General features: G+C 38.5%; 1 protein-coding gene across 2 annotated transcripts in view; it reads left to right on the forward strand.

The window, feature by feature from the left end:
• The window catches only part of LOC149316437 (adenylate kinase isoenzyme 5-like), a 122,954-nt gene that overhangs the window by 17,047 nt on the left and 80,686 nt on the right, over positions 1-25,221 (forward strand). For both annotated transcript variants that reach the window (XM_089515476.1, XM_089515477.1), the window contains 2 exons: positions 1,232-1,345; positions 10,016-10,207. In XM_089515476.1, the coding sequence (XP_089371602.1) occupies positions 1,232-1,345; positions 10,016-10,207 (306 nt within the window). The remainder of the gene's footprint in view (positions 1-1,231; positions 1,346-10,015; positions 10,208-25,221) is intronic.

The raw sequence follows: 25,221 nt of genomic DNA on the forward strand, positions 1-25,221 counted from the left end.
CTACAAATCCCAGGATTCCATAGGATGGAGCTACAGCTCTTAAAGTGATGTCAAATTGCATTATTTCTACAGCATATATGTACCCAGTGAAAATATTAAAACTAATAAAAATAATTTAAACATTCTAAAAGTGTACTAAACCAGAGCATGATATAAAAGGTAAAACAACATATATTTAAATACATTGGATAAGGTCATTAGGCTCAAAAGGCTTTTATGAAAAGGCAAGTTTTAAGTTGGTGCTGGAATGAAGCCAGTGCAGGAACCAGTTGGGCATCCAAGGGAAGGGTATTCCACAGCAGAGAAGGTCCTTTCCCATGTCATCACACACTGTATTGCTCCTGTTTGTAGAACACAGAAGAGTGCCCTTCCAGCTCATAAGAATCCTCAGGCAGGCATATACATGTATACATACACGCGCATGCACACATACACACACAGAGAGAGAGAGAGAGAGAGAGAAGCGATCCTTCAGATATTGTGGTCACAAATCATTTAGCGCTGTAAGTGTCAGGACCAGCACCTTGAACTGAAACTGGGGACATACTAACAGCAGGTGCAGTTCCTTTAGAATTGGTGTGATATGGTTTGTATAACCTGTTCCTGTCAGTAGTCTAGCCTAACCAAATTACAAACCCCAGGATTCTGTAATTTTGCCCTAGCATTTAGCACTGGCTGCAGCTTTTGAGTTATCTTCAAGGCCAGTTCTACACAAAGTGTATTGCAGTAGTTTGCCAGAGATTCTGAGTGCATGAACTGGGAAGGATCAGTTGAAAGTTGTCCCAGGCACTTCAAACAAAAAGTCAATTTAGGTCTCCAGATCTAGGCGTACTCCCATGCTATGAGCCTGTTCCTTACAAAGAGTACAACCCCATCCATGGCAGGTCGTTCACCCAATTCCTGGACTCAGAAACCACCATTCCACAGAGTTGCCATTTTATTAGAAGTTGTTGTTGCTGTGTGCCTTCAAGTTGTTTCTGACATATGGCAACCATTAAGCAAACCTATCACAGGGTGTTCTGGGGCAGAGAGTGTGTAGGTCATCCCATGGGTTTCCACTGATTCAACTTTGGTTTATTGCCCTTCATCTAGTCTATTACAGTCTCCATGCACTGGTTTCTAAGCACTGCCATTATCCCTCTGCCACCAGCAAGATTTGAACAAGCACTATTAATATCCACTGTACTGCACAAATACATAATTCTTATTGAATTTCTTTCATCTGTTTAAGGAAACGACTATTACTGAAATAAAGCAAAAATTAATGCAGATTCCTGACGAAGAGGGTATTGTTATTGATGGATTTCCGAGAGATGTTGCCCAGGCTCTTTCCTTTGAAGACCAAGTAAGAGATTGTTATTTTTTTTTAGAATCTTTCACTACCTTGAATCTGATAAGGTCTTAACATAAATAAGAAGCTAAACTCCAGAAAGCCTAAATGGTGTTGTTTTATGATCAGTGAGCATTACCTTAATATAAATCAAGGATAAAGATAAATTAGGAATTTATCTTAGTAAATACCTAATTATATGTTGATAAACTGATAAAAGGTCAGTTTCTTGACATACATTTCAGGACTATAATGCCACCAGAATTTTGTCATGTAGCCAACAATGATAGTACTTTCTTCCAAATGGAATTAAATTGTTCCAAAGGGAAAGAAAAGATCCAATTTAACGACTCATATTTTTTCATACATTGATGATGTTAAAAATGAAGAGAAAAGGTTATTCCTTAATTGCACATTTTCAGTACTCATTAGGAAGAGTACAATTTTAGCAGCCTATTTTTTCATAATTAAAGAGGCTGCTCATGGTTCTTGCAAATCTAGAATATAGCACTGAAACGTATCTTTTGTAAAATGCACAAGGTAGGTATTACTGAAATACCTTTTATTCACTCAACTTTTTTGTTGAAAGACATGGCAAATCTTTAAATATGACAAAGCTCTTTTTCAAGCACAATTAAAGTATAACAAAAATCATAATAATTTAAAGATTTTTGAACTCACAAAGCAAATACGCTATATTAAACAGTGTATTTTTGTATATTTAAGAATTTTCTTTCTTAGAAATTAATGGTGTAATTCTGTACTCATTTACCTAAGAGTAAACTCTGTCATACTCAGTGGCCTACATCCAATTCTCAGTCCAAAGAACAACAGCTCCATGGGTCTTACCTATGTGCTGATTTACCAAGTTTCCATAGATTCAGTGGGTTAACTCTAGTTAGGACTAGCAATGAATTCAGAAACTTCTCAATAAACCTGGGTAGGACTGATCTGTAAATAGTTCTTGATATTGATTTATATTGCATGTCATCTTGCAAAAATATTAAAAGTAGCTTGTGCAAGGAAAATGAGTACATTGCAAAGCAGATACTTGCAGTATGTTCCTATGTTGAGGTCATTCAGGATGCAATTTTGACATGATACCAGTTTTCAGACTTTGTCTCATCTAGCAAAATAACAAAGAGCAGTGTGGCACCTTTAAGCCTTACAGATGTATTATAGGATAAGCTTTTATGGACACACGGTCCATCTTGACAGATGTATGGAGTGCTACCTTGAACCTTCAAGTAGGGATATAGTACATATGGTTAAGGAGTAAGATGTACAAATATAGGCGAGAGCATAAAAGCAGAATTATTAGCAGCCCTCTATTTTGCTTATCTATCTGGACCTACATATGGAACAGGATGCCCTGTGCCTAAATCCTATTGTTAGTCCCAATTAGAGTAGACCCATTGATCTAATGAAGTGCCATTGATTTGGTGGATCTGCTTGGTGTAGGACTAACAAAAGGATTCAGCTCTGGATGTTGACATACAGTTCGCCCTTTGTTTACGTGGGGGATCCATTCTGGACTCCCCAGCATAAAACAAATACCGCCTATGCTCAAGCCCTATTTAAATGAATGGGGCTTATGCACGTGGTGGTGCGTGTGCACCATTGGCGCACACCCCATTATTCCCTATGGGACACACTGCCCATTCTCCCCATGTGGCTTTCAGCATATAGTGAAAGACACGTAAAGCGTGCCTGTGTATGACACAGGTGCACTGTACCATACTTTGACTCCTTCCCCTTAATTAACTGATGCCTATACAGCATCGAGTAGCTAAACAAAAGATCATTTGTTCAGCCTTTGCACCTGAGATACACTGTATATACTCGTGTATAAGTTGAGAAATTTAAGTCAAAAAATTGACCCAAACAGGTCCATAGGTAGTTGACCCGACCCTCTGCCCAGCTGGGCTGCCTTCACAAGGGACAGCCTGGCTGGGGAGAGGCTATGAAGGGCGATTGCTTGCCCAAAAGCCTCTTCGGAGCCAGGCTTTTTCCCCAGGGAGAGTGCCTGGCTGGGGAGATGCTGGGCAGGGCGATTGCATGCCCAAAAGCCTCTCTGGAGCCAGGCTTTTTCCCCAGGGAGAGTGCCTGGCTGGGGAGATGCTGGGCAGGGCGATCACTCAGCCCTGCTGTGGAGAGGCTGAGCAGGGGGATCGCTCGCCCAAAAGCTTCTCCGGAGCCAGGCTTTTTCCCCAGGGAGAGAGTCTGGCTGGGGAGATGCTGGGCAAGGCGATCACTCAGCCCCGCTGCAGAAAGACTGGGCAGGGTGAGTGATTGCCCTGCAGCTTGTCTGCAGCCGGGCTGCCTTGGGAAATTTGACCCTTGACTTATCCACGGGGTATACCAAAATCCTTACTTTTGTCCCCAAAAGTTGACCTTGACTTATACATGAGGTTGACTTATAGTCGTGTATATACAGTACTTTTCACATCACCTCCATAACAGGTCATTGTATTCTAGCATAGCCTTTCTGAGTAACTGAGTAGAACAAACATTTTTAAAGGTGTTTGTTTTTTATTGCTGTTGTATTGTCATTCAGTTTTAAAACAAGTGGGAGTTGTAATTATTTGCTAATTAGAAGTAACTGATTGCACACAAGACATTAAAATGTAAAAGCTATGTAATTGCTTGAGTGTTGCTTAAATTAATGTATTGACTAATCATAGCATAGGGGCTCTATTTGCATATAGCATTGAATCATGGAGATTTAGTGTTATAAAGGCAAGCTTTTTTAAGACAAGAGCTTGTGTACTCCCTATCCTTCCCTGGTGCATCTGTGAGGTGGAGGTGAAACACTTTCACTTTTGCTTTTTATTAACCACAGTATAGTGTTAACATGTGTACCTAAACTGTGGTTAACCTGAATTAAGGCAAATCAGAGTTGCTTCAAAACACAGTTTGAAATTGTTATTGTGCTTGATTTTAGTAAATCAAAGCTAAGGTCCAGGGCTGGCTGTAATGCCAAACTGTGGTTAGTAAAAAATGGAAACCGAAAATGTGCAGAGACTGATTCTCATAATGCTAAATAACAGTTATAATTGCATGTAAATTCAGCAATATGCTTTATGACATAACCCTCTCTAGGAGCCCTCAGAGCTGTAGCTTCTTATTGTGATGCTTCACTTTTCATGCTTTGGTCCTTCTAAGGAAAAATATCAACAGTTCAAAACACTGAAGACATGGAGTTTATTTTAAAACCAGTGACTAAAGCTTCTTTTTTAAAATTAGGGAGAAAGTGATTCAGTGGTATATTAAATGTTAACTGTGCTGTGTGAATACAAAACAGATTCTACTTTTTGTAATGAGTCCATTAATGTCACTTTTACAGGTGGAACAGGAATATAAATGATCAGAATTATACTTGCTTCAGTAAATGTACTGCAGTAGGATTGTTACTGCAGTTCCTTCATTGTAAATAGTCTCCTTTCCAAAAAGGACAATATCTCAAAGACAGGGTTAGAAATAGTAAAAGCTAGGAACAAAACACTTTATGAACAGAAGGTTTGGCACACTTTGGTCTAGACATCTGTGTGTTCTTCCACACACACATGGAGCATAGGGAAACCTCAAGGACATACATCTAAAGAAAGAACACAGCAGTTCACTCTGGGTATAATGTGATCTGTGAACAGTTTACAATGATATATCTATAGGACTATATATTGAAAATGATTTATTGTACATTTTTTTCATGTGGTGATGGATAGTTTCTGAATAAGAGGAGAAGATAGGAGAAAGAGTCAAGCAGATTTTTTTTTGTGGGATTTAAGAAAAAATCACTGCTAAGAAAAGAGCACTTAATCAGATGTTTAAAAATGTTATGTGTTTTTCACTAAAGGATGTTGGCAATGTACTGGTAACATGATTTTGGCTTGGTTAGCGACTTTATCTGGCCCAAGATGCAAGTAAACATCATCCTTCATTTACCTTGGGTTATTCTTATACTATTAATAATAGATTCATATAACATTTTCAAGGCAACTAGGAGAGAAACAGTGCGGTTGAAACATTGTCTGTGTATTACGTACAGATGAATGTCAATCAGTTGTGAAGGGGCTCTAACATATACCAGAAAGGTAATATAACTGACATTGTGTTTAGGAACATATGCAGCTGCCGTACCAGTCAGACAATTGATCTGTCTAGCTCAGTATTATCTGTATTGACAGGCAGTAGTTTTCCAAGATTTTGGACAGAAATTATTCCTAGCTGTACTTGAAATTGTGCAGGGAATCAGCCTGGAACCTTATGTATGCAGCTCATGCGCTTGGTCACTGAACAGTGGCTCTTCCTCTGGTTATTAGGGTTATTATTTCATAGAGCTTGGAAAAATTATTTATTTAAACTACAACATCCAGAAATCCTCCAGTCAGTATTTTTAAGTCACAGATTAGACAAGTCAGTGGAGGACTATGGGTGAAATGTGTGTTTCTTTCAGGTTTTTTTAAAAAAGATGGGATGGAAAATAATTTGGATTAGAACCATACCATTTCACAACCAAAATGCTCTATTCTCGAACAAAACATGTTCTATTCATCTGAACTAGTTATGTCTGAAAATGGGCCACTATCTTCTACATTCAGCTTTTAAAATAATGAACCAAACTTTAGTTTCATATGTGTTATATCTTCACAGTATATAGAGCAATCTTGTAGCACCTGAAAGAAAGAAGTTGGTAGCATGAGCTTTCGTAGATTTCAGTCTACTTCCTCAGATGCTTTTTGAGGAAGTAGACTGAAGTCTATAGAAGTTCATGCTGCCAACTTCTTTCTTTCAGTTAGTCTCAAAGGTGCTACAAAATCTCTCTACATACAGATCCTACAGACTAATACAGCTATATCTTTGAAAATCTTCACAGTGTTGTGTATTTTCTTTTATTATATATATCTTAGCTGTCACAAAAGATAAAAAAAATATAGCATGTCTTTTGATGGCAGATACTCAACAACATAACATCCTGTTGCATTTTATAGTCTTCTTTATCAAAGTAAAGTTTAGCTTTACCTCCTGAGAACAAAGGAGGTGTTTTTAAAAAGTTACAAAGACTGGTCAAATCAAATTAAAATAGTTCTTCTTAATGTCCCATGAATACTTTATGTGCAATAGAAAACAAATTGATGATACTTTGGAAATGTCTAACAAACATTAATGGATTCAGATGAATCATGAGCCTTGAGGGTGTTCTTGCCTAATTCCATAGGGCATTATTCTCGCTTTCTGAAGGAAATGAAAAGATGACAAAAGAATTCAGAGTTGGTTTTTTTTTAAGTATTATTTCTTTGTATCATCCCTTTTTTAAAAAAGAGGTGCCTATTTTTGAATATGTTTCCATTTGTCTTCCTGGGAGAATTAACCCCCTTTGAAATCCATTCTGCAGTTGAAACTCAAATGGGTATATTTGCCCATAATATGAAGCAGAATTAAAATTCCAGATATTATGCTTACTTCAGGGATGTTTGATGTCTCAGCACAGGATAGCCTACATTTCATTTTACCTGACAGGGCTCATGTTAAAAAATATATACATCTATACATTTACTTGGTTCCCGTTTGTTTCCAGGCAACCACCAGTAACACTTCTGTTTCACTCATGCACAAAATATAAGTGAAGAATAACCAGTATAGAAAAATCATAATAATATTACAACCAGGGTAAGAAGAAACCAGGTGTGCCACAAATTAGACTAATACCCTCAGCTGTAATGGATGTAGGTAACTGAGGGAGATCATAAGCAGGCTTCTCCTGCTTTGTTTTGATAGACTGAGCTGAAGAGAACGAGGAGCTATTTCTAGGCAAGTTCTGCTCCAGTCTACAAGATACCTGGCAGCTGGGCTACCAGCCAAAAGAACAAGTCTGTGTCTTTTCCGACAAAGGTTACCTATCGTTTGTTCTCTGTTTTAACCTCCCTTCCATGGTATTACTCTTTTCCTTGTCCCAGCCACTCTCCTCTTTTATTTCAGATGCTCAGTCCTTCTTTCCTATCACAGCCAAATAAAAATCCTTTAATCTTCCCATTAACATATTCTCAAAATTCCCAAAATAAATACTAGGATTTACAGTTTATGGATGGCTATTTAGAATTCTCACCCAAAGAGCTCCTCTTGTGCCTCTAACCAAGGTACAGATCCAGGAATGCCACAAGATGCAGCCAGAGCAGTTAAAGTGGAATTATAGCACTGTAACTGCAGAGCATAAAAGGCTCTTACCTCTTGAGCAGGGTAGGATGAGATGCAGGGAAATTTCTGTATGCTGGGATCACCACAGATTGGATTTGAATCCTTAAATTAGTTGGACTCATAGAATATGTTCATGGAAAGAAAGTTCCCTGCTCCATTTTATCATTCTCATCCCCTTTATTACTAACTTTTCTCTTTTGTGAGCTGATACTGTGTTAACCTTATAAGCACAAGTTATTTGGGACACAGCTGTATAAATTTAAGTTAGAATTCTTACATATGAGTGGTAGACAGGGAAATAATACTAAACAAGGAGGAAGTTCAAATGTGATACCAATGTCTCTCCAGTTAATTGCACACATCAATTCTGAATATACTCCATTTTATAATATTAAGTAACTTTTACCAGCATTTAATAAGCAATCCACCCCATTTTAAATACTTCCTTTCTGACTGCTAATGATATTGATGTGGCTCTCCATAGGAAATGACTGTCTGTTCTGTATACTCCTCTTGTCCAGTAAATAATTTGAAACACAATTCCAGCTTTTTTCCAGTGTGTTTTAATTATGTAGTTAACTACGTTTTTCTGTCCCTTTCATTTACACTCTAATCATCAGGCAAATCATTTGTGACAACTTAATTTGGTTGCTATTTTAATATTTTCAAAGAGCGTAATTATTCCCATCACGGATAGTGAAAAGTTAATATCTGTATTAAGACTTTAACACAACAATCTGTCTGGTAAAAGAAGCTCACATAAATTAGAATTACTTTTGTGTTCAATGTATTATTATAAAAAGTTCTTACTATTGTGAATACACAGTGACAAAGTTCCAGAGTTCTTTTATGTCACTTCATGGGGCCCAGGCCATAAGAATATTATGCCCATCAAACTGTATGCCCATCAAAATGTGGCACTACCTTTCTGTGGTGGTGGGATTGTGTGCTCCTGTATGACAATAGGCTATGCTGACAGTAGCAGTGCTGCAGGTAGGATCTCCCATGTCAAACAAGACGCTAAAGACATTGAAACAGTTCAAGATTTTCCATACCATGACTCAGTCATTGTTCAAAATGGAGAATGCAGTCAACTAATCAGAAGTAGACTAGGATTTGGAAGAGCAGCTATGAAGGAACAAGACAAGATCCTAAGTAAAAATGTGTATAGTTGAATACTAAATTAGGATTGTTCATACCATCATATTTCCAATTTCTATATAAGGTTGTGAAAGCTGGACAGTAGGAAGAAAATCAACTCATTTGAAATGTGGTGCTGGATAGTGGTGTCACAAGGGGGGAATGGGAGATGCGGGAAGAGGGGTGACACCTGATCAGGCTCTCTCCCCACTGCACTCCTCCCAGCTTCTTTGCAGTGGAGAAGGAGAGGAGTGAGTGCACCTCTCCCAGCTTTGCTGCAGTGGCGGATGCCTCCTCATGAGTAGACCTCCACAACAGTGAAAGAGAGGGCTGAGCGCACCCTTCCTGGCTTTGCCACAGCAGTGGAAGCCTCCTCATAAGAAGATCACTGCCATGCCAGCAAGGAAGAGGGCCAGGCATGCCTTTTTGGCTGCTGACACCCCACTTGAAGGTGACACCAGGGGTGGTGATGGGGTTGGTGCTGGAGAAGAGTCCTACGGATACTGTGGACTTTTAAAAAGACAAATCAATAGGTCCTACAGCAAATCAAGCCTGAACTCACCCTAGAACCCAGGATGACTAAACTGAGACTGTACTTTGGCCATATAATGAGAAAACATGCCTCACTTAAAAAGACAATATTTGGTAAGGTAAAAAAGGTAGTAGAAAAAGAGGAAGACCTGTTTACAAATGGATAGACTCAATCAAGAAAGCCAGGGCCTGAGTCTGCAAAATATGAGCATGGCTATTGATGACAGAGTGACTTGGAGATGTCTCATTCACAAGTTTGCCATAAGTTGAAGTCTATAGTAGTTAACAACAACAATGCTCATGAACACTAAGATCTATTGTTTTCTGTGGTTTTCTTATTAGCAGGTCCTGAAGTTGTATGATTAAAAGATGGAATGAGCAATCTGGCATTTCTTTCTTCACCATCATGTCCTTCAGATGTTTTGTTCTACAGTTCCCATCATCTTTGACTATTAGCCATAGTAGCTGGCACTAAACTTCTGGAGGCGCACTGTGTTGGGGAAGGCTATGAACCTTTAGTTGTGGAAAAACAGGCTCCTCTTCCTTTTGTTTGCCTGCACCTAATATTCACCTCTATGAATGTATTAATGACTCTAGCATATTTTATATTCCTGAAGGGAAAGAATACACTTATGGTGTTACAAGTATTTCCATGTGAAAAAAATAGGCTTTTAATGTTTACAAGAAATTCTTAAAGGTAAATAGTTCTCATTGTTCATAGAAATTCAAGCATGATGCCTGAATATGAATAAATTCACCAGACATGAATAAATTCCCCATTTGTAATTTTTGGATATCTGTGCTCTATCATCCCTGCAGATTTGCACTCCCGATTTGGTGGTGTTTTTGTCTTGCTCAAATCAACGGCTGAAAGAACGGCTAATGAAACGTGCTGAACAGCAAGGGAGGCCAGATGATAATCTCAAAGCTACACAGAGACGCCTAACAAACTTCAAGCAAAATACTGTTCCACTGGTCAAATATTTCCAGGAAAAGGGACTGATCATGACAGTAAGTTTACAGTACACTGAGTACAACTGTGGTGGAATTCTTATACCTATATATTCATATATGAAATTATTTACTTCTGCGCATACAGAACCATGTTCCTTTGTTTTACATTCTGCAATCATATACCTTTGTTTTACATTTAAAGACGAAAAAATGGGGGGGGGGTAGAATTCCTGTATATTTACTTAAAGAACATAGTATCTTTCTGTGCCATATGTAAGTAGTCTGGGTTTCATCATATTCGGGGTGTTCTAAATACTGTTGCGACTCCATATGTGTAAATTTATTGGGATGTTCTTTCTGTCTCTCTCGATGTTGAAATAGACGTTTTGTACTACAGTCAGACCTCCATATCCATGAACTTTTTATCCACAGATTCAAGTATCCATGGTTTGAAAATATTTTTAAAATATCTAAATTCCAAAAATCAAACCTTGATGTTGAGGTTTTATACAAGCAACACCATCTTATTGTGCCATTGTATTTAATGGGACTTGGTGTCCATGGGGAGTCCTGAAACCAAACTCCAATGGATACCAAGGGCCCACTGTATATTATGTATTATAAACTTATATACTAGACATCTGTCTAAGGAAACCCAAATGGAACATATTATAGTATCTTTATTTCTTTGGGAAGGAATGTGGCTTGTACTGTGGTTTTAAGGTAATCATTGAGAAGTAATGACAGGACTACATGGAACCTACAGTTTGGCAGTCTATAAGGACTGATGTATATTCACACTACACAGATATAACACAATAGGATTGCTTTAACTGGTATAGTTCTGCCTTACAGAATCCTGAAATGTATTGTTTGGCAAGGTCAGGGGTCGGCAACCTATGGCCCGTGGGCCGCATCCAGCCTACCGAGGCCTTGGCACCGGCCCCAGCCTGGTCCTGCCGCCAATTGCCACCGATTGGCGGGCCGCCTCCCTGGCGGCCTTTCCTCCGCCAGACCTCTCTCTCCGGAGGGAGGTCTGGCAGAGGAAGGGCCTCTGAGGGAGCCCAGGGCCTGGGGGGCCGCCCCCCTAGCCTCCCTGGCGGCCTTTCCTCCGCCAGACCTCTCTTTCCGGAGGGAGGCCATTTTTTAAAAATTATTTAATTATTTATTTTTTGGCTTCGGCCCCCCAGTTGTCTGAGGGACAGCAACCCGGCCCCCAGCTCAAAAAGGTTGCCTAACTCTGGCAAGGTATTTGAATTCTCTGCAAGAGACCTCTAATAGTGCTGTAGCTCAGAGAAATGGACTACAGCTCTCTAGCAGAGACTTCTAAACACCTCTTGGCTAGCTAAGACTACAAATCCTAGAGTCACTGGAATGGAATCATGGCAGTCAGACCAAAGTGCTGTAATTATTCAGTATAGATACATTTGAGAACTATAAAGTCTAAAACCTGGATTGGCATATGTTGGGCCGTGTGTGTGTGTATATCAAAAGTATTGCAGAATCTAGGACTTGAATCCTGTTGTTAGTTTTAAGAAGTGTAGATTCATTGAATCAATGGGATTTACCTGTGTGTAGTTTAACAATTGATTCTGACCTAAGGATCTCCTTCGTGTAAGCAAGAAGGCTCCGTGTGCAGAAGGTCCCACTGCCTGATTTTGAAGGATTCTTCCCTCCCCTACAAGTCACAGCTCATTCCATTCAGTAGGGTCTTTGGGTAGCCTTTCAGGAGTCTAGGGGGCAGCTGTGGGAAAGAGGGGGCACACAAGAGCTGCTTCAGACAGCCCAGATGCATACACTTAAAAAAGTATGCAGCAGCAACAACAATAACAATAATAATGTGATGATAATGCTTGTAAGCTGAATCACACACAGTGGGCCCTTGTTATCCATTCGGGTTTGGTTCCAGGACCTCATGTGGATACCAAAATCTATGGATGCTCAGGTCCCATTAAATACAATGGCATATTAAATGCTGTCCCTGATATCAGATGGCAGAATCAAGGTTTGCTACTAAATCTACAGCGCTATATATATAAAGAATAATAATAATAATAATAATAATAATAATAATAATTGGAATTTATACTATATATGTGTGTGTGTGTGTGTGTGTGTGTGCGCCATGGATGCTTGATTTCTTGGATAAAGAATCCATGGATACAGAGGACTTAGAATGGACAGAGTTCAAGAGAATGGACAGGGTTCTCAGTTTAACCTTTCTTGTCCATTTTCATTTCAAATTCCAGGCTATGCTAGTCATCCACATGTGAGCTATGTAATCAAGGTCAGAGGAAGTGACGATGGAAACCAATGAGTTTGTTTCAAGGCAATTGTGTCATTTTATTTAACAATAGAGAAATCTTTTGGTAAAGCAATCCTTCAAAATTTCATAAAAACTTTCCATCCATATTGAAGCTAGTGATTCATTGATACTTAATATAAATCAAGAAATTTCCTGTTGAGTCATTCACAATGTGTACAAAACCATTTCAGATAATTCTACCAAGATATACCCTGCTCTGAAGATACAGTGCCATCTGTGTACCCTTTTTTGTGTGATTCAAAAAATGGCTCAGTACACAGAATTCGGTACACAGTTAAACATGCTTATATCTTATTTGTTTTTAAAGGATGACACTTTATCTTAACCATGTATGAAATAATCTTTTGTGAAAATTCCAGGCTTACAAAAACATCTTTAGAGCATCCTGTGACACTTTTAAGACTAACAAAAGCTTATTGCAATGAACAAATATACCTGTCCTTTTTGAAATTAAAAGTTTTTTGTAGAAAGAATGGAAAGAAGGAAAACTTGGCAGTGTAAGAATTACATTACAGTTGCAGGCTCTCTTGTAGACTCCCAAACACATGTGTTTAACATGCTCAAGTTGTGGGGCCCTCCAGAACCACAAAGGAATAGGGAATAACTGGAATTACTTTTCTTTCCCTTGCAACAGTGAGAATTTTCATGGAAGTGGATTTCCTTCTGTGAACAAAAGAAGTGCTTTCTTTTGTATAAATAATTGATTGTTATTTATTTATTTATTGCGTAGTCCAAAGACCATTGCAAACTCTTTCTTTCGTAGAAAAGCAGTTCAGAATTCCAACTCAGTTTTGAAACAAATTCACATTGTTAGCAGTAGCTGCTGGAACATAGTCAGGGAGCCATGCTTTTCTCAGAAATTCTAAGTCTTGAAGGGCAGTGTGATGTTCACCTTCCTAAGACTGGTCCCATAGTTTCTAACCTTGGATGTCTGCTACTCTCACCTAGCCTTGGATGCCTGCTATTCGTACCATACCCCAGGGTCCCCCATCAGAATCCCTCCTTTGATTTGGGGTAACTAGGTCTCCAGGTAATGTCACTGCAGAGTGTAGTGTGTGTTAGTTTTGTGTTCTTTATGGTAAGTGTGACCACCCCTTGATTTAGGGTTAAAGATAGTCTGAGTTTTTATAACAAAATAACAAGAAAATTAATGTGTTTTATTATATCCTGTAGAAAAGTAAATGCTTTAACAACTGCCAGTCTTAGTTCCAAACATATAACAGTATTCAATTGGAGTTATATCAGACCTCATCCTTCAGTCAAGTCAGGCAACCAATATGCATGCACTCCCTAACTGACTCGTCAATCTCCTCAGACACATATGCCTGCTTTTTATACTTTTTGGTCCCCTACACCCTTCCATCATAATCTCTCTGAACTGTGGTTGGCTGTCTTTACAGGCAATTATTTCTGAAATTTCAAAATAGGATGGAGACTCCTGCGTAATGAATTTGAAATTGTGTAGGCAGGCCTCACCTGAATGTGCCATTTTTTAAGCCTGTGGATATGATTTGCCTGATTTCTGCTATTCCCATTACAGTGAGGGTGTTTTTGAGTTGCCATCATAGCTGGACTCATAGTAGCCATGGGTGAAACATCCATATGGTGGTGCACACTAGTCAGAGGAGTTGTACACACATGTGGAGGTACAAGAATGTGGAAATGCACACACATGGAATTTCACACAAGACAGTACCTCCCTGACAACTTGGTGTGCTCCTGCACATTCTTCAAAGCTGTCCCACTGCAACTGCTATAACATGAAGCTATCTTCCCTCTCTGGGATCAATAGGGGGAAAATAATATATCTAGGGTGCTGTGGTTTGGAATGCAGTTTGGGTGGCAGAATAAATTGGAGTAAATGGGCCCACTTTACTAATTGGTGTGAATCATTTTCTTGATTCATTGAATTTGAAAGGATGACACAGCTTATTTACTAATGAAACTTTCAAACTCTGCATGCCAAGCCATACCTTTTTCTGCAACAATTGAAATATTATCAACCACAGCCAGGAATGCAAAAGCAATCACCAACAACTCTTGAAAAGGTACTGCCTCATATTTGGCAGCTACAGCATCACAAATAAGACAGAGCATTGGGACTTTAATGTGGTACTCGTTTAATTAGAATAATCTTGTGAGAAGTAAAAATATCCATCATTCTGAGACAGGAAGGAAAGAATAGTGTCAACTCCAGGTGTAAAAATGAAATGGGTTTAAGATTAATGTTCTGGCTGTTGCTCAACAATGTTTATTTTTAACAGAAACTTCAGAAGTGTATGGTAAGCAAGTAAACTGAACTAGATGAAAAATCATTTGAAAAATAAGCTGGAACCATGTCAGAGAGAGAAAGATTTCAGCAATAAAAATGATCTTCTGGACAAATGTAGACCTGGCATAGAAGATCTGTGATTAGAATTTCTTGTGGTTTAAAGAAAGAATAATAATACCAGGTGCTGGATCCCTAAATTAAACTTTGACCACAGGTCTTTGGGAAGAGAATTCCCTCCTGCACACTTTTCCCATTTGAAATTCCTTGCCTCTGCCAGCTGCTTTATTTATCCTGCATGTTTAAACAGATCTCCCATAAATAACAAAATCCATGGATGCCTAAGTCCCATTAAATACAGTGGCAGAGCAAAATGATGTCCCTTATATAAAATGGAAAATCAAGGTTTGCTATCAGGAATTCATACTTTAAAAAAATATATTTTCAAGTTGTGGATGCTTGAATTTGTGGATAGAAAAATCCATGTATAAGGAGGGTTGTCTGTAATTGGGTTAGCAGAAGCAGAATTCATCCCTTCTTCCCTTTTTAGCTCTCTAGACTCCTAACAATACTATACTTAGGAGCAGGGGACCCTGCCAAAGGGGGAAAAGAGTATCCACCAAAATAATTTGAGTAGAAGGCCGAGCCTGGTTCCAACTCTGGGATTTTGTTCTACCAATATACACTTTTGCTTTTCATCCAGATGTCTGACTACCATCTGGGACAAGAACAAGACCTCTGTTTAAAGCTGCCATCCCTACCCTAGTACCTCCACATTTTTGGACTACATTTTTTTTAAAAAATGATTTTTTTTCCCATAGCAAATATACCAATTATGCTTGTAAAAGCAAAAAAAAAAACAAAAACCCTAAAACATTTAAATTGCAAACTAGATTTGGTAGACATTGCTTCTAAGAATTTATTTCTAGCAGTTAAACATTTCAATCTGCCAAGTAAAAGCCAGGGTGATGTTGTTAGACTTCTCCAAGGATTTGCACTTCTCTCTAAGCTTTCTTTGTGAGCATCATTTGGAAAGATGAGAAAATTAGATCACTCAGAAATCTTTAATGCCTTTGAATAAGAATGTATTTTGTGGCTTCTTTGTTGCCATATCAGGGTACACAAGAGGGTATTAGGCTCATGAGTCCCCCCCCCCCCCCCCCATCTTTTATGGATAATTCTCATCCAATTCTCCCTCCCTGCTGTTCAGTTAAATTCTATAAAAGATTTTTTATTCATTTGAAATTCAGTGTTTCAGCTTTGTGAATTTTATGAATATTATTTATCCATTAAGTAATAGTAAAGCCTGGTATACTTTACCATGGCAATTTGAGTTTGGCCCACAGAAGACAAGAATTCAAATTCCTCGTTACCCATAGGAATCCACTGTGTGACTTTGAGCAGGTTGCACTCTCTCAGTCTTAAAGGAAAGACAATGGCAAACCACCTCTGAATAAAATTTCCCAAGAAATCCCCAAGATAGTGTCTCTGTAAGTGAGAGTTGACATAGAGGGACATGACAACAATAGCAACTAAATGTTCCTATACAATTTAAGGGAAGGAAACTTTATATTCAAATTCAGCCAAGGCTATAATTTTTAGTGTTTTATTTATTTATTTGCTCAAGGTGGCTAGTATGCTATGGAATTCTGGCATGTGTAATTTTGTGAGATACTTGGCCTTCTCTGTCAGAGAGCTTTGGTGCCACAACAAATACAGATCCCAGGATTCCAAAGGATTAAGCTATGACAAAGCAGTGTCAAACTGCATTAATTCTGCAGTGAAATAGCAGCTCCTGACCACTGTTTGGGGACAGTCAAATTACACCATCATCTTCCAGACCTAAAGTCTGTTTTTCTTACATAAAGTGTATAATATCTGTAAAGATTGGTAATTCTGGGGGGAGGGAATTGAGGGGAGAGAACATCTCCTCTGCCATTTTCTTCCCATTTTTTCCATTTTTAGGACAGTTTTTCCAGTGGAAAAGCTGGAATCTTTGAAGAATGTATGATATCTCTGATGACATATTCTCCCCCTTTTTTCTTTCAAAATGCTTTTTATGACAAATTATATGTACAGTTGTTTAACAGACACGAAAAAAGATTACTTAGATTTGAAACTGAAGAAGAACACATTAAAGAGAATATGATTAAGCCAAAAATGTGGGACACAATATACAAATGAATCAATGGGAGGATATTTGGATTAAGGAATTAAAAATTATTTGTTCTTACATCCTCAAAGAAAATCTTTACAGAATGATGTACAAATAGTATATTTTCCCAGATAAATTGGCCAAAATATAATAATAATAATAATAATAATAATAATAATAATAGATTTTATTTTTATCCCGCTTTTCCACGATGATCAAAGCAGTTTACAGATTAAAATTCAACATAAAAATACATACGTATCAATAAAAACAATGTAAAAAATATCATATTAAAAACTATTACACAGCCAGCTTGGTTGAATTGATCCAAAAACATTGCGAAAATCATTACACAATAGGGGGAGAGGGCATAATATCACATCTCATGGGGGGGAAAGCTTGGTGAAAGAAAGAAAAAGGTCTTAAGGTTCTTTCTGAAAAGATCCAGGGAGGTGGTGGAACGGAGCTCGTCGGGAAGGTTGTTCCACATTTTTGGGGCCGAGATGGAAAAGGCCCTTTGTGAGGTCACTGCATATTGCACAGTTGGGTCCTTCAGCAGATTCTTCCTGGCTGACCTGAGTGTGCGGGGCGAATTATATGGGGGGAGGCAGTCCTCCAAGTACCCCTGGGCCCAAACCGATATCCAAAAGAGCTAGTTGTATCTGCTGGAAATATAAAAACAAACTGGATCTTTTCCCCCATATCTGGTAAAGTTGTAAAAAGGTTAAGAAATATTGATTTAAAATAAGGAAATGGTTACAGAGGACTGGAATTTAAATTACTTTTTGCTAACTGAGGACCCGTACAGACAAGCCAAAATAAAGCTGCTTCGGGTCTCTTTGGAGATGTGCTGTTTAAATGACACACACATCATAAGAGGCCAGAAGCTGTGCCAAAGCTGCACTCCAATCTTTAGGACTGGAGCATGGCTTTGGCGCGGCTTCTGGCTTCTTAGCATGCATGCATCATTTAAACAGCATACCTCCAAAGTGACCCAAAGCAGCTTTATTTTGACCTGTCTGTACGGGCCCTGAGTTATATTTGTGAAATATGATAAATGTAGAAGGTAAAAGAGAAAGGAAACATTGTGATTTAATTAGGAATATGGTAACAGTGGCTAAAGTGGTATTTAGGAGTCATTGGAAAACCAATAAATTAACAAATTGTTCAGAATGGGTAGAGATTTATACGATCTGAATAGAAACCAGAATGGGTAGAGAAAATGATGGAAATTGTAGAAATGGACAAATTAACTAATTTAAACAGGAAGAACACATTGGAGGTCTTCTTAGCTATGTGGTGACTTTTTATAGATCACATAAAACAGCAAAGAGGGGATGTTACTAATTTAGGTTTTGAGATATAGATAATAAAGTTAGTTTTTCATTTGTTTGGATGAAAATGCTGCTTATTGAAAGTAATATTGGAAAAGCTTCTTCGTAGTGAGTGTTGGCTTGGGACAGACCGCCGAGAGACGACGGCCTGCCGATGGCCTAGTTTCCTCTGCAGGGACGGCACAGCCCCCAAATGGCGTGCCGTCACTGTGGAGGAAAAAGAACCTGGAAAAACGGGTTCTTTTTCCGGCGCCGCAATGAGGTTGTGAGTGCGCCAATGGCGCACTCTTGATGTTGATGTAAGCAGTGTGTGGCAATGTACGGATGCCTCACAGCGCTTACATAACAATGGCAGCGCCGTGTACACTATTTCTGTTCAAATAGACTTTATCTTATAATATTTGGGATTACTGTTTTCATTTTTTCTCTCTCCCCTTCTTAGGTGGTAAAAATTAAAATACAAGTGCTTAGGTAGAATAGAGTGCAGCAGTTTGCAGCTCACTCTTTATCATAGGGAATAATGATAAATTGCTTGTACAAGCTTAAGGCTTTCATATTTTAAAATTGCATAAATATGTCATATGGTACAATTTTATATGTTCAGTTATGAATGAAATATTTTATATTGCATAGTTACATAATTTTAAGTGTGATATGCTATTAAGTACTCCGTATGTTCTGCTTTCATCAGATTTTTTGGTCTTTTATGCCATGGTTTCAAAGTGTTTGGAAATTTTGCATCTTTAAGCAAAACTTACTTTCTATGATGATTTAAACCAGCTGCAGAATGTATGTCACTCCAGTCATCAAAAAGTAGATGTTGAATGAGTCAATGTGCTGAAAAACTCTGGAGCAATTGAAAAATATTTTTAAGGTTAAAACATCATTTCTGCAGTATAATTGTTTAAAGAAAAGCAAACCAATCTGTCAGGAAAATTGGATTGCTTCCTTTTTTATTTCAGGTGTCCATTTTAATATGATTCTTTTAAACATAATGTGAACAAAATTTATTCAAAGTTGCTCTTTCATTATTGAGCTCTTGCCCTTATTCATTGAGAGTTGAAGAATTTCATTTTCTGCCTATACTCTGGAATCGTTCACTTATGATGTCTTCTTTTCTTTTCTTTTTTTACTAATTTATCATGAATATTAAACTGGAAGATAACTGTATATGTGTTCATATTCTGGAGGCTGACTTACTTATTTTACTTATTTTAATCACTTACAAAATGTTATCAAGCATTTCTTGATTTTAGAGTTCAATATGTTAGATTTGGGTTTGCCCCAGATTTCAGTTTCTCAGAATATTCTCATTTTTTTTCTTTGTTTGTTTTCTTTTTGGTATTGTTCTTTGTGATCAGGGCTAGTTTCCTAGATTGACAAGGTCAGGTATTTAACAGACTCACAAAGGATTTGTCCCCCTTGCCATAATAGTGCTATCACTTCTACCCTACACAAAGCAGTCAAGAAGATCAGAGACAGACTAATGCAATTCTCACTGCGTACATCCTATCTCTTTCAGGTTGTGGAGAGCAGAGCTCAGAAAAATTAGTTTATGGATTCTCATTCTCAGTATTCCCTTGACCTTTCTAATCAATATGCTGATAATGCATGCTATAATTTAATTTTAATTTGTTTTATTTATATACCGCTATTCCAAAGATCATAGCGGTGAACAGCAAGTAAGCTAATTAGCAAGTAACTATGTTTAAGGACTCCTCAGATTTTAGAGTTAACCCTGTGTTTCCATTTGTTCTTGTTGTTGTTAACTCCCTTCAAGTCAACCCCAACTTATGGTGACTCTTGTCAGGGATCTGAAGGGTTAAAACACAGCACACAGGGAAATGCTTGATGTGTGTGTGTTTGGCCATGAGCATTCAGCAGAGTGGCAAGGCTGATCAGCACAGCTGAAGCTCATTGGCTCAAGGACACTTCAGTGTCCAAGTGCACGTAGCCATGGATGATGAAACAATGTGTCTGGATTGCACAGGAGACACATGACATGGTTACACACCTGAACTCACTGGGTTTGGGAGACCACATGGTCTGGAGACTATATAAACCCTGGGGTTGCAAGGGATAGCTTGTGGGTTTGGAGTAGGAGTTGGATTGGTATGTTTTGGAGTTTTAGAGATCTGGTTTTGTATTATAGCACTGTTAATAAAGAGCACTTTGGGGACTTTGTTTCTCTGGTGGTTTATCAGAAGAAGCTACAGCATCGGTTTGCTGTGTGTTCCCGGAGGATCCTGCATTGCTGCAGTTCCTGGAAGACATCCAGTTGCTGTCATCCCAATTGGACTTTGGAGCCATGCTTCAGCTTCTGGAAATTGCCAGCTCTGCTACAAGGGTCTGATTTAACCCCAGGACTCGTTGGAGTTGCTGACAGTGGTTGTTGGACCCCAGCAGTTGCGCTGACAACTCTGTGGATGGGACACCTCCAAGAACCCCTATCATCCACTGTTCTGATTAGGTCCTGTAAATTCAGGACCTAAATTCATGACCTCTCTAATTGAGTCCATCCATCTGGTGGGTGGTCTTCATGTCTTTCTACTATCCTCTACCTTATTGTCTTTTCTAATGAGTCATACCTTCTCATGATGTGACCAAAGTATGACAGCCTCAATTTGATCATCTTGGTTTCTGGGGAGTTTTCAAACTTGATCTGTTCAAGGACCCACTTGTTTGTCTTTTTGGCTGTCCATGGTATCCTCAGCACTCTTCACCACCACCACATCTCAAATGAGTTTTTTTTTCTTTTGTGCTTTCTTCACTGTCCAGCTCTTGCATCCGTACATGGTGTTGTGCAATACACAGACAGATGGACAGACAGACAGACACAGACACACACACAAATACAGGAATTGGTTAAAAAAACATAGGAGGCAGTTGATCTCCATATATCTTTGGCTGCCTCTTGTTGCATGTTCTGGCTATTCCCTCTAGCTGCTCAGCAAAGGGTCCCTTTCTAGGTGGGAGTCAAATTCCTGTCTAAAGGAGGGCTTGTATATATTTTCTATAGAATTCCTAGAGTATTTTGCAGTGCCTCCTTCTTCTCCTTTGTAATTTAGGCTGGAATCCAGTTATTAGTCCTACCTATGGTAGATCTAGAGAGCCAGTGTGGTAGTATAGTGGTTTGAGTGTTGGACTAGGGCTCTGAAGACTGGGCTTTGTATCACAGATCAACCATAGAAACCCACTGGGTGATCTTGGGCAAATCAGACACTCTCAGCCTTGGAGGAAATCAATGGTGAATTTCCTCTGAACAAATCTTACCAAGAAACCTCTATGAAAGGGTTACCATAAATTGGCATAGAAACATACAGTAGGTTCATTGACTCACTGGGAACTTGGAAAGTTAACATTTATCTAAGTTCCATTTATTCAGTATGTCTACTCCAGTTGGGACAAACAATTAGATACAGACCTTATGCTCCAAAACTTTGGTTCTGAGGAGTACAAGGGGACATTTTGAAGTAACTGTTGTAAGTTAACTGATTCCTTCCATCACACTGATGGAGTTTGTATGGATGCTATGGGTCTGTCTGCCCTTCTGTTGGCTTTTTAATGTTTTCTGGCAGTATTTTCCCTCTTCGCCTGGGCTGACCATGCATTGGATACAGGGGTCATTGTGAGACTGATCTTCCCAGTCCCTTCAATGAACTAAACATACAGTGAGCATAGGATTGTCCAGGGCAGCAAAACCACCAAAGATGGACAATTAAATAATTGTCTCACTGTACAGAAGGATAGTTTGGGTTTTTTTAGCAAGAAAAGGAACCATCATAACTTTCATCACTAATTAGCATAACACTCACTCATTCTGTCAACTTTCACAAGAGAATTTGCAACAGAGCACACTTATGTAAGCTGTTTCACTTTTGTGTTTTTGAACAGGCTATCACATTTTCTTTTGAGCAGTGTCAGTTTCCTCTTTGCAGCCCTCTTAGGAGCAATAAAGTCTTTATAGAGTCTAAATTGTTCCAATTAATTAGCAGAGCTTTGTAGCAGATGTTAGCAGATGTTGATGACTCCTTACTCCACTTAAACAAATTCCTTGATTTTTTTCCTCAAAGGAAAATACAGTCCGTCCTCGCCTTACACGGGGGATCCGTTCCGGATCCCTCCGCGTAAGGCGAATTCCGCCTATGCTCGAGCCCCATTGGAAACAATGGGGCTTGTGTGCGGTGGCACGGGACGCAACGAGCGCGTGCGCCCATTCAATTGAATGGGACGTGCCGCCCCTTCCACCCTGCGCGCGCACCGCGGCTTGAGCGCATATGCTCAAAGCCGCGTATGGTGCGCGCCAGCGTATGGCGAGGTTCCACTGTATAGTAGTTATTTTGCCTGCTTTAGTATTACATATATTTATTTCCAATAAGCTAGAATAGGCAGGCAAGATAAGCTCTTCCTCATTTTCACCCAAGCTAGAAGCATAGCTGATGGAGTCATCAAGCACTTGTTATACCAATATAAATGAGTGTGCTTTGGAAATGCAAAGGACAAGCAGCAAAATTATCTCAGACTAAAACTGACTGGTGGAGTGTAAATTTCTTCTTGTTTGAGTGGACAGGTCACCAGTTGTCCAGTTCTTTCTGGATTACAGTTCCATCAATCTTACTATACCCAGTTGTAAGGGATGCTGGGAGCTGTAGTCCAAACCACATCTGAATACGTCATTACACATTAGTCACCTCTGTGCTAGATACATGGCGATACACTCGGGAGCTTGTTCAGAATAATGGAGCCCTCTTGTATTTCTTGTAATTGTAGTAGTAGTAAAACTTTATTCGGTCATTGACCAATAGTCACAGAATTATAACAACACATAGTTACAGAAAATTACAGTAGAAATTTGTGGGTTTCTGAACACAGTTATAAATGGTGCCATGCACCCTTATGCAGTCATTTAAAATCATAATAAAATCCTTGTCACTTCGATTAATTCAGGCAGATCTGGTGCTAGTCACCATCTCTCCTAGAATTCCCCTAAAGGCATACAGCTACACACGATTAAAATCGTTAGTTTCCAGTACTCTTGGATTAATATTTATGTCTTTAATACATACTGGTTTTAAGACATAAACAATAAAATAGCAATCTTGTTAGTAGACGACGAGTATAGCCAAGGTCTGAAATATTATGTTCCCCATCTTGGTTAACAATAATTTAGCTCAGGCAAATCCAAGGCCGAGCTTCAGAGACCTCCCGGGTTCTTTTCCTAGGTGTTTCAATCAAACAAATTAACAGACTTAAATATATTATTTCCCGTTTACGATTTGCGATCGGAGTTTACATATAATATAACAAAACTTTGCTACTACTACTACTGCTACTACTACTCTTGTATTTCTTGTAATTGTATGTATCCCAGAAATGAGGGGAGATAGTTGTTTTGACATTTACTCACTTCTGTAATGTCCTGTGGCTGTGGAGTTGTGTCATACTACTGAAGTGACAAAAATGTCAATAACTAGCTTTTTTAAATATTCTAGCATTAATGAGCATTTGGACAGAACTCAAACTAAAATGTTTTAAAAGGCAGAAAAATGCTCTACAAGTTGAATTATCATCATCTGTTGCAAGAGTTGTTCTTTAGGAAGAAACATTTATGGTTCAAGAACACACATCATTTGTGTTGTAAGTATTTGTGCCATATCTTCATATCTAGTTATGGAATGATACATGTTTCTGCCTGGTAATACTTAGATAAATTCAGGTTATTTACTTAATACTTTGAGTTGTTGTTTGCCCGACTGTGTACATCCCAGTTGCTAAATTGCTTGTTAGGCAGCCAACTTGTCAAGCAGTGTTTTAATTTCCGGTAAGCTTTGTTAATATGCTTCCTTCTGCAACTTCATTTTAGCTAGCTGTGCTGAAGACAGAAAGACCTCTGATGCTTATACAATCTTGCATTTGGCAGTAGTATGTTTTTTAAAAAAATTAGTAGTAAATTTCAGTTTTCTACCAATAGGTCATGACAAGTGTGGGATGGCACCAGAACAATAACACTATTACTTAATTTCAGACGTAAAGGTCTCTATTTTAGTAGGCATATATAAGAAACAAATGTCTGCTCAGATTATATGTCTGTGTTTTAGAAGCAATTTGCAACAATTTTATCTAATACTCTCTTTCAGATCTTTGCTTGTTATGAAGGCAAGAGCAACTACTTAGTGTTCTGCCTAAGTCATTGTATCACTCAAGACAAAAAAAAAAGAATAATATTTCTGCTAGAATACCCATATTCACTGTTGGAGAAACACTTAAGAAATTCTTTGTTGACAACATGCACAGCAGGCAGATTAAAATATAATGCATTAAATCCTCAATTTCTTTTTGCCTACATAAGTTATATTTCATTGGCACAGTGTTATCATGCCCACTCTGGACTGAATCTTACATTTCTAAGTTTGCAACATACAATATCCAATTAATTGGATCTCTAGCTACCATAAGCAGTGTTTCTTATCACCATTTGATGGTGTGCTTGGTATACAGCTGTACTTAAAAGCAGTAGTGTGAACAATAGTGTGAACTGTACAGTATATGTTTACTGAAGAGTAACTTATATTGTTGTCAGCTGAGTTTCCTTCCAGGTAACTGTGTGTATGAATAGCACAGTGCAGCTGCCTCTGTTTCCATCATCATAGTTGCCCTTTTTCAAGTTACCACAGTCACATAAACAACTGTGAATATTTCTCATGTTAAGTGGATGATTCATACAATTCATATAGTAGTTTCTTAGTGAGGTTGTGTTATACCCAGTATGTCATCAAATGCTGAAATTAGGCATTGGGAGCTAACATCTTATCACAGGAGAATTGTTGAGAATTTTCACATTATGAGAATGTGTCCTAGGCTGTAATAACAATGCAGATTCATCTCTCAGTCTGATCTTTCATTATCTAGATTCATCTCAACCTCAGTGTCAACTGGCTGCCCTTGCAGCTTCTTTTTATGGTGTCCTCAGCACTACGTTTATGGTTA

This window comes from Sceloporus occidentalis, unplaced genomic scaffold (assembly GCF_023333645.1).
Source record: "Sceloporus occidentalis isolate IW3139 unplaced genomic scaffold, rSceOcc1.0.p SCAF_3, whole genome shotgun sequence".
NCBI lineage: Eukaryota > Metazoa > Chordata > Lepidosauria > Squamata > Phrynosomatidae > Sceloporus > Sceloporus occidentalis.